The 15408-nt window shown below is 36.8% G+C and overlaps 1 protein-coding gene across 5 annotated transcripts in view; it reads left to right on the top strand.

Moving 5' to 3' along the window:
• Nucleotides 1-15408, top strand: part of LOC128233517 (signal transducer and activator of transcription 5B-like) — a 49188-nt gene that overhangs the window by 5921 nt on the left and 27859 nt on the right. For all 5 annotated transcript variants that reach the window (XM_052947221.1, XM_052947219.1, XM_052947220.1 and 2 more), the window contains exons 2-6: nucleotides 2532-2690; nucleotides 3373-3520; nucleotides 3897-3986; nucleotides 14065-14157; nucleotides 14430-14511. In XM_052947221.1, the coding sequence (XP_052803181.1) occupies nucleotides 2563-2690; nucleotides 3373-3520; nucleotides 3897-3986; nucleotides 14065-14157; nucleotides 14430-14511 (541 nt within the window). In that variant the 5' untranslated portion in view covers nucleotides 2532-2562. The remainder of the gene's footprint in view (nucleotides 1-2531; nucleotides 2691-3372; nucleotides 3521-3896; nucleotides 3987-14064; nucleotides 14158-14429; nucleotides 14512-15408) is intronic.

Here is a 15408-nt window from a genome sequence, read left to right as displayed (position 1 = left end):
TCAAGTATGGGTGGTATTTTTTTATGTTCAGAGGCAATTTAAAATAACTTGCCATATGTATATGACACGTAAAGGCAAGATCAACTTTTCATGTACTGACCTTGTTCGTAGGTCAATGTCACATTCCGGGGCATTCGTCACATACTGTGACAGCTCTTGTTTTTTCTAAAGCAATGTGCTTTGACCCCAAGAGCGCCTCATAAACCCATGGCTGAAAATGTTTCAGCCCTCCAGCTGCCAGGTCAATCACATCCCTGTTATTCCATTCTGATATAAATAGCGATATGATCCAAGAAATAAACATTGCCAACAAATCGATCAATCAAAATTTTCATTTCCATAAAGTGCGACTGTCAAGAAATTGCGTTGTATTTCGCCGCAAAACTTGACTGGTTAATATCTTAATACCTTTTTATTCATTGTCAATGTAAAATTAGCAAAGTTTTCAAACAAGAATTGTCTGACCCGGCAAATATTCTTTTGGACCGATAAAATATTGGTGACTTTTTCTGAACTTTTGCAATGTCTGCTATTCCACAACAACAAAATTAAGCACAGTGCACCAGAACTTTACATAAAAGGATCAACAAATTATATTATCTACAAATATAACTATTCTATCATGAAACTTTCACCAGTCTCATCAAAAAGTGTTTCTGTATGTCGTTTTGACCACAGCAAGGCCTTCTACTGCCCTTTTGACTGCTGCCAGAAATACGCCTGCACTGATATCTTCCCCTATGCACCTGGTGCCTTGTCATTGTCTATTGACAGCATGACAGTGTGCATTTGTGTAATGAGCAGACAACATGTTTTTGGTAATCTTCTAATTTCTAAAAACTGGGTCGGGTGTCAGCCAATTGATGGAACATTGTTTATTAATGCAATTGAAAATTAATTATGGCTGTGGTGTTGAATGATTGGTTGATTGACATTATCACATGATGTTAGCAATGTATCCTTAACAGGTCAACATATCCATCAGGTTGGTTAAAGTCCCGGTTGCCGTGTTGACTAGCCTGCTATTTTCTATTTTTTTCTTGACTTGACTGGCGTGGGTTATAACCCTACTAAAACCAAAATACTTTTTTATGCTATAACTGTATTTTGTTCTGCAATTTGGATATCATAGAGTAAATTATAAAGTAATTGTTTTCAGATGCATGACCTGGAAAACAAATTTTTGGTCCAAAAACATGAGCAAGTCTCTTTAAATTTATAATCAGTACTCCCCCCCCCCCCCCCGATTTTTTTTTTTTTTTAACCTGAAAAAAATTCTTTGGTTGCTTTCAGTTGTTTAAGTTAATATTCTAGTTTGCTTTGAATTTAAAGTCAGGAGAGCACTCAAAAGAGCTTCTAAAATGTTTCAGCCCTCCAGCTGCCGGCTCAATCACATCCCTGATTATCCATTGATATACAGTGTTCTCAATAAGAACCGGCTGCCGGCCAAAATGGACAGTTGGGCTGGTTAAAATAAAAAAAATTGGAAAAATAAATGAATTTTAAATAGGAAAAGTAGTAGCTGTTCTGTTACTTTACTATTGGAGATGGTTCAACCGAAACTTACTGAGAACCCTGGATATATGTTTTTAAGTATGATCATATCAAGAAATAAATTTCTTGTGATTTTAACTAGTTATACCCCCTGAGTATTAATGAACCTGGCTACATTTTCAGCATCCATCTTCTGATTCGTCATCTGTATATATATACAACTGTCAACAATTGCTTGAAAGACATCTACTCTGAAACTATCAGGCCAAATTCAATGAAACTTCACAGAAAGCTTCCTAGGGGGACTTTATTAAAAAATAAAACAAGGCATGTTGATTGATCTACAACAAAAGCATAAAATAGGTCAACTTCCTGTTTTTTTTTCCTCTGAAACTACCAAGTCAAATTTATTGAATGCTTCACAGGAAACTTTGTCTTGCATCATAAAACCATCTACAATAAGACAATAAGGCCTCTTGTTTAACTTACAACAACAACAAAAAATGGATGTCTTTCTGTTTTACGTTAATAAATCTTTCTGAAATATCCTTTTTTCTCTAGCTGTATATAAGATATGCAAGTAGCATAAACATCATTACCAATTCTTCACTATATGTTTATGGTGTAAAATTTTGTAAAATAAAAAGTGCAGAGTTTTTAATCTCTTTTTTTTATCAATTTTTTGTGTGCATTGCCTCTCAAGTGCCCTCACAGTATTATAGTGCCTAATCTCAACCCATCTTTATCAACCTTATGGATGTTTTTGAAAATGTTATATAGCTGTTTCACCTCTGCTATTTCTCTTTTGTGCTCTAAACCTGGTAATTTTATCAAACATGTGTGAAAAGTACATGTATAACTAAAGCTAGTCAAACCTCTCCATCCAACCTGGTAATTTTATCAAACATGTGTGATAAATATAACGAAAGCTAGTCAAACCTCTCCATCCTAGTGGCTTGTCTTCATAAAATATCAATAACTTTTACTGATATCTTTGTATCTTAGCTGATCTATATATATGCATCTATGGTTTTCAGCTATAACTTCCTCGTTTGCTGACACCCCACGATGGCACTGTGGGCTCGTACCCAGCAGTTGTCAGCGGATGCTCTGCGCCAGGTCCAGTACACTTACAACAGCTACTTCCCCATTGAAATCAGGCACTACTTCTGTGTTTGGATTGAAGAACAGCTATGGTAGGTACAAAGTCAGGGCTTTCAAACGGCCTAAATTTTCAGGGGTCAATATCAGATTTTCAAAATTCATGGTCTTTCTTCGTAATTCATATTTCTCATTAACATTTATAAGATACCAGGTACATAACCTTATGGCTTGATATACTTTCTGTCTAGAAATCTCTCATGTACAACAAAAGGTAATCAATAAAACTGGAATGAAATACATTGTCTTCTTCCCTTCCAAGAATTGCCTGGTGTTAATCAGAGTTAGGAAAAGTATGCTGGGAGTTCAATCATACAGTCTTGCTCTACAAACATTTGTCAAATTAAAGAAATATATATTTTAAATATGAGCTTGCTTATTTCAGAATATTTTACAGCTGAACTATTTTTATTGGAAAGTTTATTTCTGCTTTATATGATTTTAATCAGCAAGGAATTTTTGTATACAAGTTTGTCAATTATCAGTCCTGTATAAAAAAGTACAAATGGTCATTGTGTGGTCATCGTGTATTATGTTTTATACTACTACTGTTTAGAATGGCTACATATATGATACTAGTATTAAAACAGAATTAATTAGTTTTTATGTCATTGTCAATCACATATTAACCACTTAATAGTATTTTTGTTTAAATGCTGAATAAAAAACTAAATGTATTATATAAGAACATGCAGTAAAAAGAGTCTTCTTTTGAAGGCAAAGCATTGACGACACCCAGCAAGCCCATGAACAGATAGCAAAGGACCTGCTCACGACCCTGATACAGCTCATTGTCGATAAGGCGAATGAGGAGACAGACTTCCTCGCTAAGCTCCAGATGCAGGACTGGGCACAGAAGTTTCAGGTTGGGTGATGATTGTGGTCTCTGTATAATTTTTATGATAGTGTTTTTTTTAGCAAACATCAAAAGGGTTAGTATTTAATTCGTGCACAGACTTAAATTATTGGTCTGCAATACTCACAGAGAATATATTGTACAAATTATGCAGAATTTGTCTCTAAATTTGTATGTGTGAGTCAATAAAATAGTCGGGTACAATGTTTAAAGTAATCCAAAGTGAACATGCAACTGTATGTCTGTTGTAGTTGTAAGTGTTACACTGAATGAGACAAGATAAGAAATTTTAAGCAGAAAAAACAACAACAAATAACGCTGACTCACTGTTTGTTGCATCTTATTATAATACATGCATGTAAAACAAACTTGATGATGATTGTAGGAGATGTACAGTGAGCAGCCGATGCAGTTTGTGAAGGTGGTCAAGATGTGTCTTGCAAAGGAGGAGGAGATGATCCGAGCCACGGACAGCGTGAGTTTACCATTAGTTTGGGTTAGCAGTAGCTTAAAATAGGTCCTTCTTAGAATTGCAGATTGTTCGCATCTGGCGCCACCCAGACTTTCTTTAACCAGGTGACAAGTTCGTAGGTGGGGAGTGTTTTGTGTTACTAATGTATGGGGTATGATTAAACAATAAGCAGTAAAAATCCATGAACACTGGAAGCAAAAACTATGTATTTTCTTTAAATCCATTTTTAATGTATGATGGTCCTCCAGAACGTCATGTTATATAGTAAAATCTATGCAAACCACAATAAAAACACAAAACTTCTCTGTTGCAAGCCCTTATAGACAGAAGCATTTCTGTATTCCTTCTTACCATTGTCTAAAACCGTCACAGTAGTCTGCCCTTGTTAAATGGTTTTGGCACAGACACATTTATCTTCAAAGGCCATTTCTAGTAGTGTTTGAAAATTGGACCCAATTTGCTATCAATAGTCAAATTGAATCTGACTACGAATTTCAATTTACTATCGGTAATAATTGAACGTTTATTATACCATTAGAAATCCATTCTTTATTCATAGTATCATCATGATCATTTAAAATTGTTTTAATATGGTCAACCACCATCCATTGTCAGCGACAATATTTTTATTGATTGTACTTGATAATCATTTCATCACTAATTTCTAGTACTATATCAGATATAGTACTAGAAATCAGTGATGAAATGATTATCAAGTACAATCAATAAAAAATCGTTTTTCGATAATCTCTTCAACAAAAGCACATGTTTGATACTAAGACAAGCAATGATTATATGTTTGGAAAAAAACCCTCACCTTTTTTTGTGTCGCCTGACTAGGCCACATATAGGGGTTACTTTTCTCTGCGGCAGTAGCGGTTGCAGGGCATATCTCGTAAACTATTAGTGGTATCAACTTGAAATTTCATATGTAGATAGATCTCAATGAGGGCAAGTGCAATGCACAAGAACTGTTACTCTTGCTTCCTTATTTTTAGAGTGTATGGCCCTTTGTTAATTTTCATGCTTAAAGTTTTGTCCGGGGCATATCTTGTAGAATATAAGAGATATCAACTTGAAACTTTATAGCTATATAGATCTCATTGAGGGCAAGTGCAGTGCACAATAACCGCTACTCTTGCATCTATATGTTTAGAGTTATTGCCCTTTGTTAATTTTCAAGCTTAAATTTTGTCAGGGGCATATATCGTAAACTATAAGAGGTATTATGCTGAAACTTTATAGGTAGACAGATCTCATTGAGGGCAAGTGCAGTGCACAAGAATCGAAACTCTTGCTTCCATATTCTTAGAGTTATTGCCCTTTGATTATTTTGGTTGTTATTTTTTGTCCTGCTTAATGTTGTTACCTTCAGTTCAAATGCCACCTACACTTGAAAGTTAAATGGCAACATCATTGTCTATAAATGAACAAAATCCCAATCTAACAGCTATAATGTTCACAGTAAATAATTCGTCAGGTGACACATCTGACTCCCTGAGTTCTAGTTTAAATATTGAAGGGTAGTTTGGCTCATTGGATGATATTCACACAACACCTCTGGTTCTGAGCCTCCCTTTGGAATGATAACTTGCCATTAATTTTGCAAGCAGGACCAAGGTATTATGCTGTGATGCTCAGACCACTGCTGCCACCTGAAGCTGACCTCCCTTTTTTCTCTTGATCTGTAATGTTTTAGCTGCCATATAAATGATCCCACAAACAAAGTTTGAGGGGTATATAGGAGTGAGCTTGTCGCTCGGTCGGTCGGTCGGTCGGTCGGTCAGTCTGTCGGTTTTCATGGTTTCCGGACGATAACTCATGAAAGGCTAGACAGATTTGAACAATTTTTGGTACACAGGTGTAACATTAGAAGATACAGGTCAAGTTAGATATTGGGGCTGGTGGGGCCAAGGTCAAGGTCACTGTTACAAAAAATAGAAAAACGGTTTCCGGACAATAACTCATGAAAGGCTTGACAGATTTGAACAATTTTTGGTACACAGGTGTAACATCGGAAGATACAGGCCAAGTTCGATATTGGGGCTGGTGGGGCCAAAGTCAAGGTCACTGTTACTAAAAATAGAAAAACGGTTTCCGGACGATAACTCATGAAAGGCTAGACAGATTTGAACAATTTTTGGTACACAGGTGTAACATCAGAAGATACAGGTCAAGTTCGATATTGGGGCTGGTGGGGCCAAGGTCAAAGGCACTGTTACTAAAAATAGAAAAACGGTTTCCACACGATAACTCATGAAAGGCTAGTTTTTTGTGTCGCCTGAAAAGACGACATATAGGGGTTACTTTTGTCGGCGGCGGCGGCGGTAGTGTCGGCGTTGGCGGCGGCGGCGTCCGCGTTTCATTTTCGCTTGTCCGGGGTATATCTCCTAAACTATTAGTGGTATCAACTTGAAACTTCATATGTACATAGATCTAATTGAGGGCAAGTGCAGTGCACAAGAACTGTTACTCTTGCTTCCATATTTTTCGAGTTTTGCCCTTTGTTATTTTTCATGCTTAAAGTTTTGTCCGGGGTATATCTTGTAGAATATAAGAGTTATCAACTTGAAACTTCATATGTAGATAGATCTCATGGAGGGCAAGTGCAGTGCACAATAACAGTAACTCTTGCTTTCTTAGTTTTAAAATTATTGCCCTTTGTTAATTTTCATGCTTAAAGTTTTGTCCGGGGCAAATCTTGAAGAATAAAAGAGATATCAACTTGAAACTTCATAGCTAGACAGATCTCATTGAGGGCAAGTGCAGTGCACAATAACAGTAACTCTTGCTTTCTTAGTTTTAAAGTTATTGCCCTTTGTTGATTTTCATGCTTAAAGTTTTGTCCGGGGCATATCTTGAAGAATATAAGAGGTATCAACTTGAAACTTCATAGCTAGATATATCTCATTGAGGGCAAGTGCAGTGCACAATAACAGTAACTCTTGCTTTCTTAGTTTTAAAGTTATTGCCCTTTGTTAATTTTCATGCTTAAAGTTTTGTCCGGGGCATATCTTGAAGAATATAAGAGGTATCAACTTGAAACTTCATAGCTAGATAGATCTCATTGAGGGCAAGTGCAGTGCACAATAACAGTAACTCTTGCTTTCTTAGTTTTAAAGTTATTGCCCTTTGTTAATTTTCATGCTTAAAGTTTTGTCCGGGGCATATCTTGAAGAATATAAGAGGTATCAACTTGAAACTTCATAGCTAGATAGATCTCATTGAGGGCAAGTGCAATGCACAAGAACCGTTACTCTTGCTGCCATATTTTTAGAGTTATTGCCCTTTGTTAATTTTCTTGCTTAGGTTTTGTCCGTGGCATATCTCGTAAACTATAGGAGGTTTCAACCTGAAACTTATTCCGTAGGTATATCTGATTGAGGGTTCAAATGCCACCTACACTTGAAAGTTAAATGGCAACATCATTGTCTATAAATGAATAAACTGCCAATCTAACAGCTATAATGTCGACAGTAAATAATTGGTCAGGCGACACATCCGACTCGCGGAGTTCTAGTCTTGTCAGCAGTGTAACTTCTAAATTACTCAACAGATTTAAATAAAATAATACATGCATGATAAAAGAAGATGCAGTGTGCAGTAACCTTTGAGTTATGGCAATTACACAATTAATGACACAATTAATAAGATAATTAAATAATTACGAAGTTAATTATTAAATACCGACAAAAACACCGGTTATTATGAATTCACAGTTTGCATTGTCATTCGAAGGTGTGAAACAAGTTACTTTTTTTATTCACTTTTATTAACTATGGAAGGACTCAAATCAATTTCTTACTTAAGCGCAAGCGTGAAATTGACGGACTACTTTAAAAAGTAAACTAAAATATGTATGTACATGTAGTTGTGTAAATGTGTAGACTGATATGAGGTGGGTTTTGTTTATGCCTTGTATCGACATTTATCCAATGTATTTTACTTATAAATTTGAAATAAAGTTATTTTATCTGTACAAATGTATTTGTATTCAACCTTCTTCAATAATATTGATACACATGTTACTGATTGTGGTGTGAGGTGGTGGTTAAGATACTTACTTCATCTCTGAATAACGCTAAAGTGGCAGAAATGTCAAACCTGGATTAAGTGGCCACCTGTCTTAAGCAGCCACTTTGATCATTTCCCAAGGGTGGCCACTTAATACAGGTTTGACTGTAATGTTAACCCCAGAAAGATAATATCAACCCATGTGTTAGCCCAGGCTGTGATTATTGTTTTTTAGGATAAACATAAAGTCATTATATGCTATCACCCTCCATGGGACCTGATATTTATTGAATCATACAGAACAAATATCCTTTACACTGGTTATGTCTGCTTAACGGCTTAGAGTCTACTTACATGGATTTTCATCTATATTATATGCCTAATGCGCCCAGGTGCATGAGAAAAGAATTTTTTATTATTATTTATCACATGAAACATAACAGAATAACTGATGATGACTGTGCAGGTAATTTTATAAAGGCGAAGTCAAGTGAGGTATGATAATGATTTTTATTACTCAACCATGGTTCTTAATAATTCTTCGCCTCCATACATCACCAACTGAAGAGAGTTAACTTACATAATTCAGCTTTTAGATTTTGCTTGCGGTCATTAAGCGTGAGTAGACCATAAAAAATCTAGAACACAATTACCACCAAATGATGGATCTTTCAAAATTGCATGAATGTTCCCCTTTTTAAATGCTTTAAAGATTCTGCTGCTAAGGCAGTAATAATCAACATACTAACTTTGAAACAGACTTAAATGTAAGTATATGTTATATCATTCTTCCTATTTAATAGAATGGTAAAGAAAGTAACATGATCATCCTTACACAGGTCAAGCACTAGTTTTTGTCTCAAGTGGGAACACCATGAGTGAGTATGACAGATGGCAGGAAGGACTGCCTCTGGAATGTGTGTACAGGAAGGTTTTTGGTACTTACACTGCATGGGGGCCTTTTTGAGGAGTGAATAGCAACAAGTTGTGACAAACAATGTCAGTAAAACTCTTATTGGCAGTGTTGATAATTTAGTACAATACTTCAGCTGGAAAATAAACTCTAAAAAATTTAAGAGACACTGCAGGCCTAATTATGTAACAGGCTTCATGTATAAATTCAACTGTACATTTATTCGCAATTAAACATTCTACTGTATCATATATAAGCAAACTGATTATGAAACCTTGTTAAGATGCTCTTAACACAAAATGTCAACAAAGGAGAGGCAATACTTATCGAAATTATTAAATTATGCGTTTATTATAGTAAAGATTATACAGAGTGTTAACAGTTTACCACCATTATAACCTCCCATCTGTGTATCATTTTGAAGTACATACTGCAGTTAGTTCAGTTTTGCGCTTGATTTCACTGGACTTTGGCTGACACTTGAATAGGTACTTGTGAATGAAAATCAAATCAAGAGTCACTTGAATTTTGACTTAAATTTGATCTCCTATCATCATTTGCAAGGTTTTTGTTGGAAAATGTTAAGTAAACACAGTGCTTGTATTGCACGACATTGCAGTGTTTATTTGAAAACTTTTAAAGATCAAGAATCAAAATGATTCATATGATGAAGCAGGTGGTTATGGGGAATGTGGGTTTTTAGTTTATTTATACTTGCACTTGGTCAAGGCCCATTCAGCGAGAGCTCCTATAACATTGTTGGTCAAATTAGGTTTTTGGAGCAAAGTGCACAAACAAAATGCAGTCATCAAAATTAGACTATTAGACTATTGCTTGGCATCAAATTTTTGAGCATGCCCTGCGATATAAAACGCAGAATTTGAGCAAACCCAGAATACATTTAACCAGTGCAGGGCTTGCGGGCTTGTGTAAATTTCAACCACTGTGAATGTAGCCCTGGTTAGAGCTACCCTGGTTCTTTAACATGCAGCACTGTAAAGCAGTGTCACACAAACCCACATTTGACATCCCTACCAGAAGACAATTAGTATTTTTTAGTGGTGTGGCAAGAACCTGCGACCCTTGGTTGACAGTCAAGTTTGTTACCTCTAGACCAGAGATCACCCACTAGGGCATGTTTTCAATCAGTCCTGGTGCTTTTTCTCATTTCAAAAGTATGATTCCCACATACTTGCTAAAATCAACAACATTGAATACTTATTGAAAAGAACTAATTCTTGCAGTGGTCAAAATTGGCACTTCAAAAGTCTGGCAGCAAAAAAAAACTAGAAGATTTTCTGCTGGGCTAGTAAAAAATCCAAAATAACAAGACTAATGTGAAATAAGATCTACTTTCGCTTATTATTATGCCCCCGAAGGTGGGCATATTAAAATCGCACCGTCTGTCCGTCCGTCCGTCTGTCCGGCTCTGTAACTTTCCCTTGTATGGACATATTTTAAAATAACTTGCCACATGTGTTCCACATACCAAGACGACGTGTGGCGTGCAAGACTGTGTCCCTACCTCAAAGGTCAAGGTCACACTTAGTGTTTATTCACAATGGAGTGCTGCATATAAGGACATAGAGTATAGGTGGTCGTGTCCGGGCTATAACTTTCCCTTGTATGGACAGATTTTAAAATAACTTGCTACATGTGTTCCACATACCAAGACGACGTGTCGCGTGCAAGACCCGTGTCCCTACCTCAAAGGTCAAGGTCACACTTAGTGTTTGTTCACAATGGAGTGCTGCATATAAGGACATAGGGTATAGGTTGTCGTGTCCGGGCTGTAACTTTCTCTTGTATGGACAGATTTTAAAATAACTTGCCACATGTGTTCCACATACCAAGACGACGTGTCGCGTGCAAGACCCGTGTCCCTACCTCAAAGGTCAAGGTCACACTTAGTGTTTATTCACAATGGAGTACTGCATATAAGGACATAGAGTATAGGTTGTCGTGTCCGGGCTGTAGCTTTCCCTTGTATGGACAGATTTTAAAATAACTTGCCACATGTGTTCCACATACCAAGACGACATGTCGCATGCAAGACCCGTGTCCCTACCTCAAAGGTCAAGATCACACTTAGTGTTTGTTCACAATGGAGTGCTGCATATAAGGACATAGGGTATAGGTTGTCGTGTCCGGGCCGTAACTTTCTCTTGTATGGACAGATTTTAAAATAACTTGCCAAATGTGTTCCACATACCAAGATGACGTGGCGCGTGCAAAACCCGTGTCCCTACCTCAAAGGTCAAGGTCACACTTAGTGTTTATTCACAATGGAGTGCTGCATATAAGGACATAGGGTATAGGTTGTCGTGTCCGGGCTGTAACTTTCTCTTGTATGGATAGATTTTAAAATAACTTGCCACATGTGTTCCACATACCAAGACAATGTGTCGCGTGCAAGACCCGTGTCCCTACCTCAAAGGTCAAGGTCACACTTAGTCTTTATTCACAATGGAGTGCTGCATATAAGGACATAGAGTATAGGTTATCGTGTCCGGGCTGTAACTTTCCCTTGTATGGACAGAATTTAAAATAACTTGCCACATGTGTTCCACATACCAAGACGACGTGTCGGATGCAAAACCCGTGTCCCTACCTCAAAGGTCAAGGTCACACTTAGTGTTTATTTACAATGGAGTGCTGCATATAAGGACATAGAGTATAGGTTGTCGTGTCCGGGCTGTAACTTTCCCTTGTATGGACAGATTTTAAAATAACTTGCCACATGTGTTTCACATACCAAGACGACGTGTCGCGTGCAAGACCCGTGTCCCTACCTCAAAGGTCAAGGTCACACTTAGTGTTTTTTTTCCAATGGAGTGCTGCATACAAGGACATAGGGTATAGTTTGTCATGTCCGGGCTGTAACTTTCCCTTGTATGGACAGATTTTAAAATAACTTGCCACATGTGTTCCACATACCAAGACGACGTGTCGCGTGCAAGACCCGTGTCCCTTCCTCAAAGGTCAAGGTCACACTTTGTGTTTATTCACAATGGAGTGCTGCATATAAGGACATAGAGTATAGGTTGTCGTGTCCGGGCTGTAACTTTCCCTTGTATGGACAGATTTTAAAATAACTTGCTACATGTGTTTCACATACCAAGACGACGTGTCGCGTGCAAGACCCATGTCCCTACCTCAAAGGTCAAGGTCACACGACATCTCCTCTGAAACGGTTCGGCAGATTTTGATGAAACTTGACAGTAATGTTCCTTGGGTGGTCCTTTATTAAAATTGCTCAAATGGTTCTGGTCCATTGCACAATATGGCCGCCACAGCTAAAAATAGCAAAATCTTTAAACGACATCTCCTCTGAAACGGATAGGCAGATTTTGATGAAACTTTACATAAATGTTCATCGGGATGCCCTTTAACCAAAATTGCCCAAATGGTTCCGGTCCGCTGCACAACATGGCTGCGAGAGTTAAAAATAGAAAAACCTTTAAGGACTTCTCGTCCGCAGTCTTCACGAAAAACATTTTAACCTACTAGCCAGTTGGACTAGCATAATGGCATATTTTACTAGTCCGAATGACAATCTAGTAGTCCGACTATTTTGCCACATTATAAAACTGTATGCTTGAGGTAAATACCTATTTTAATTGAGCAGCTTGCAGTTTTAGTAAACATTTCTTTATTATGATGCTCATGCAGTGATAGGGAGTGACATCCTTCTGTTGGGAATAGTGCTCCTTGTTTTTCAGAACCTATGGGTACTATGTAAAAACAAAAGGCATCTTTCTTGAATAGACTGTAATAATATCAACATGGTTAGAAAAGAAATGCCATGCTTTAATAGCTTTGATTACATTTTACTACTGAATTACCTCCCTTTAATAGAAAAAAAAATAATGTCTTAATTTTTCACGTATAGCATCTTTAAAATTAATAATTTTTAAACAATAATAATTTATGAGTAAACATATAAGCATAAAGTTCTCACAAAAAGATCAATTTAAAAACCTTACATTTATACATAGGAAAGTATATATAGACTGAACATTAATTTTCGTTTAAGTGACATTCTGAAAGTTTATGAAACAGCTATTTTTAGTAACTTAAATGGCCGAAAAGTGTAAGTGAAACACCAAGTCGATTCTATCTCGTCAGTTCTTGTTCAGGTTAGATATTTGCTTCATAATCTATTCAGATTAAATGTTAACCGATGATCAGATTTTGATGAAACTTGACAGAAATGTTCCTTGGGTGGTCATTAACCAAAATTTGTTAAATGGTTCCAGTCCACTGCAGCTTAAAAAACTTTATACGACTTGTCGTCGAAACCGATGACCTTTTTTCGATAAAACTTGACAGAAATGTTTGTTTGGTGCTCCTTTACTCAAATTGCCCAAATCATTTCGGTCCACTGCACAACATGGCAGCCAGAGCTATTAAAGTAAAAATTTTTTTTAAATAACTTCTCCTCAAAGATTGATGATTGTATTTCTATGAAACTTGACGAAAATGTTCGTTAGGTGGTCTTTGCTTGAACCTTTTGGCCAGTGGAGCACAGGCACTGATGTGCCTCTTGTTTACAATGGAGTGCTGCATACAAGGACATAGGGTATAGGTTGTCGTGTCCGGGCTTTAACTTTCTCTTGTATGGACAGTTTTAAAAAAACTTGCTACATGTGTTCCACATACCAAGACGACGTGTCATGTGCAAGACCCATGTCCCTACCTCTAAGGTGAAAGATACACTAAGTGTTTATTCACAAGGGAATTCTGAATATAAGGACATAACAGTGTAGGTTGTCAAGTATGGGTGGTATTTTTTTATGTTTAGAGGCAATTTAAAATAACTTGCCATATGTATTTGACACGTAAAGGCAAGATCAACTTTTCATGTACTGACCTTGTTCGTAGGTCAATGTCACATTCGGGGGCATTCGTCACATACTGTGACAGCTCTTGTTATCTTTTAAATTTCTTATATTACCTGGAGTAGATCCACTAACATCAATGCAGTGGTTCCCCAAAAAAACCTTATGTGCATTGGTATTCACTTATAAATACAGGAGAGTGAGATACAAGAGATCCCGGTGCGATACCCTATTTCTTTGCAAAGAGACCTCTTGGTTCTTGAATGTGCTCGTTAATATATCTATGTAACATTATTGTTTCTTTAATATCCAGATGATGTCCCCTAGTATTGCCATCCAGGAGGTCAGCGAGAATTTGAAACGGGACATCAGGAAACAGATTGAAATGATTGAAAGACTTACATCAGTAAGATTCTTATCTTGATAGAATAAGTACAAAATTTGAACATGTGACATTCCTAACATGTATATATTTCACTGTGTTTTTTTGCTAAAGAAGTTTACATCATTACACGATCAGTTTTTTTCTAAGTTGATATACTTGTTTACAAACAATGGTCAGGTGAAATGAAAAATTAATTTGGTTGCATTGCAGCAAGTGTGCATCGTTTTTAAGATTCAATGAAAATTGTAGTTTTTATTAGAAATAAGTAATGGTAGCTTGATTTTCTTTTTCAGCAAAGTGACCAGGACTTGCGGAGAATGCAATTACTCCAGGAAAACTTTGTTGTAGACTACCAGAACCATGCTCAACTTTCAAGTAAGTTAATGACTACCAACATCATCAGTAGGTTTATGACCAGCGCTATCATGCTCAACTATCGAGTATGTAAATGACTACCAGTATCATGCTTAACTCTCAAGTAGGTTAATGGCTACCAGAATCATGCTCAACTTTCAAGCAGGTTAAAGACTACCAGAATCATGCTTAACTCTCAAGTATGTTAATGACTACCAGTATCATGCTCAACTCTTAAGCAGGTTAATGACTACCAGAATCATGATAAAGCAGGTTAATGACTACCAGAATCATGCTTAACTCTCAAGCAGGTTAATGACTACCAGAATCATGATAAAGCAGGTTAATGACTACCAGAATCATGCTTAACTCTCAAGCAGGTTAAAGACTACCAGAATCATGATAAAGCAGGTTAATGACTACCAGAATCATGCTTAACTCTCAAGCAGGTTAATGACTACCAGAATCATGATAAAGCAGGTTAATGACAACCAGAATCATGCTTAACTCTCAAGTAGGTTAATGACTACCAGAATCATGCTCAACTCTCAAGCAGGTTAATGACTACCAGAATCATGCTTAACTCTCAAGTATGTTAATGACTACCTTTATCATGCTCAACTTTTAGGTAGGGTTATGACTACCAGAATCATGCTCAACCCTTAAATAGGTTAATGACTACCAGAATCATACTCAATTCTCAAGAAGGTTAATGTCTACCTGTTTCATGCTGGACTCTCAAGAAGGTTAATGACTACCAGAATCATGCTCAAATCTCAAGTAGGTTAATAACAACCAGAATCATGCTCAAATCTCAAGTAGGTTAATAACAACCAGAATCATGCTCAACTCACAAGTAGGTGTATGACTACCAGAATCATGCTCAACTCTCAAGTACCGTAAATGACTGGGTATAAG

This window comes from Mya arenaria, chromosome 5 (genome assembly GCF_026914265.1).
Source record: "Mya arenaria isolate MELC-2E11 chromosome 5, ASM2691426v1".
Classification (NCBI taxonomy): Eukaryota; Metazoa; Mollusca; class Bivalvia; order Myida; family Myidae; genus Mya; species Mya arenaria.
Note: the sequence above shows the minus strand (reverse complement) of the source record. Positions and strands in the feature narration are given on the sequence as shown.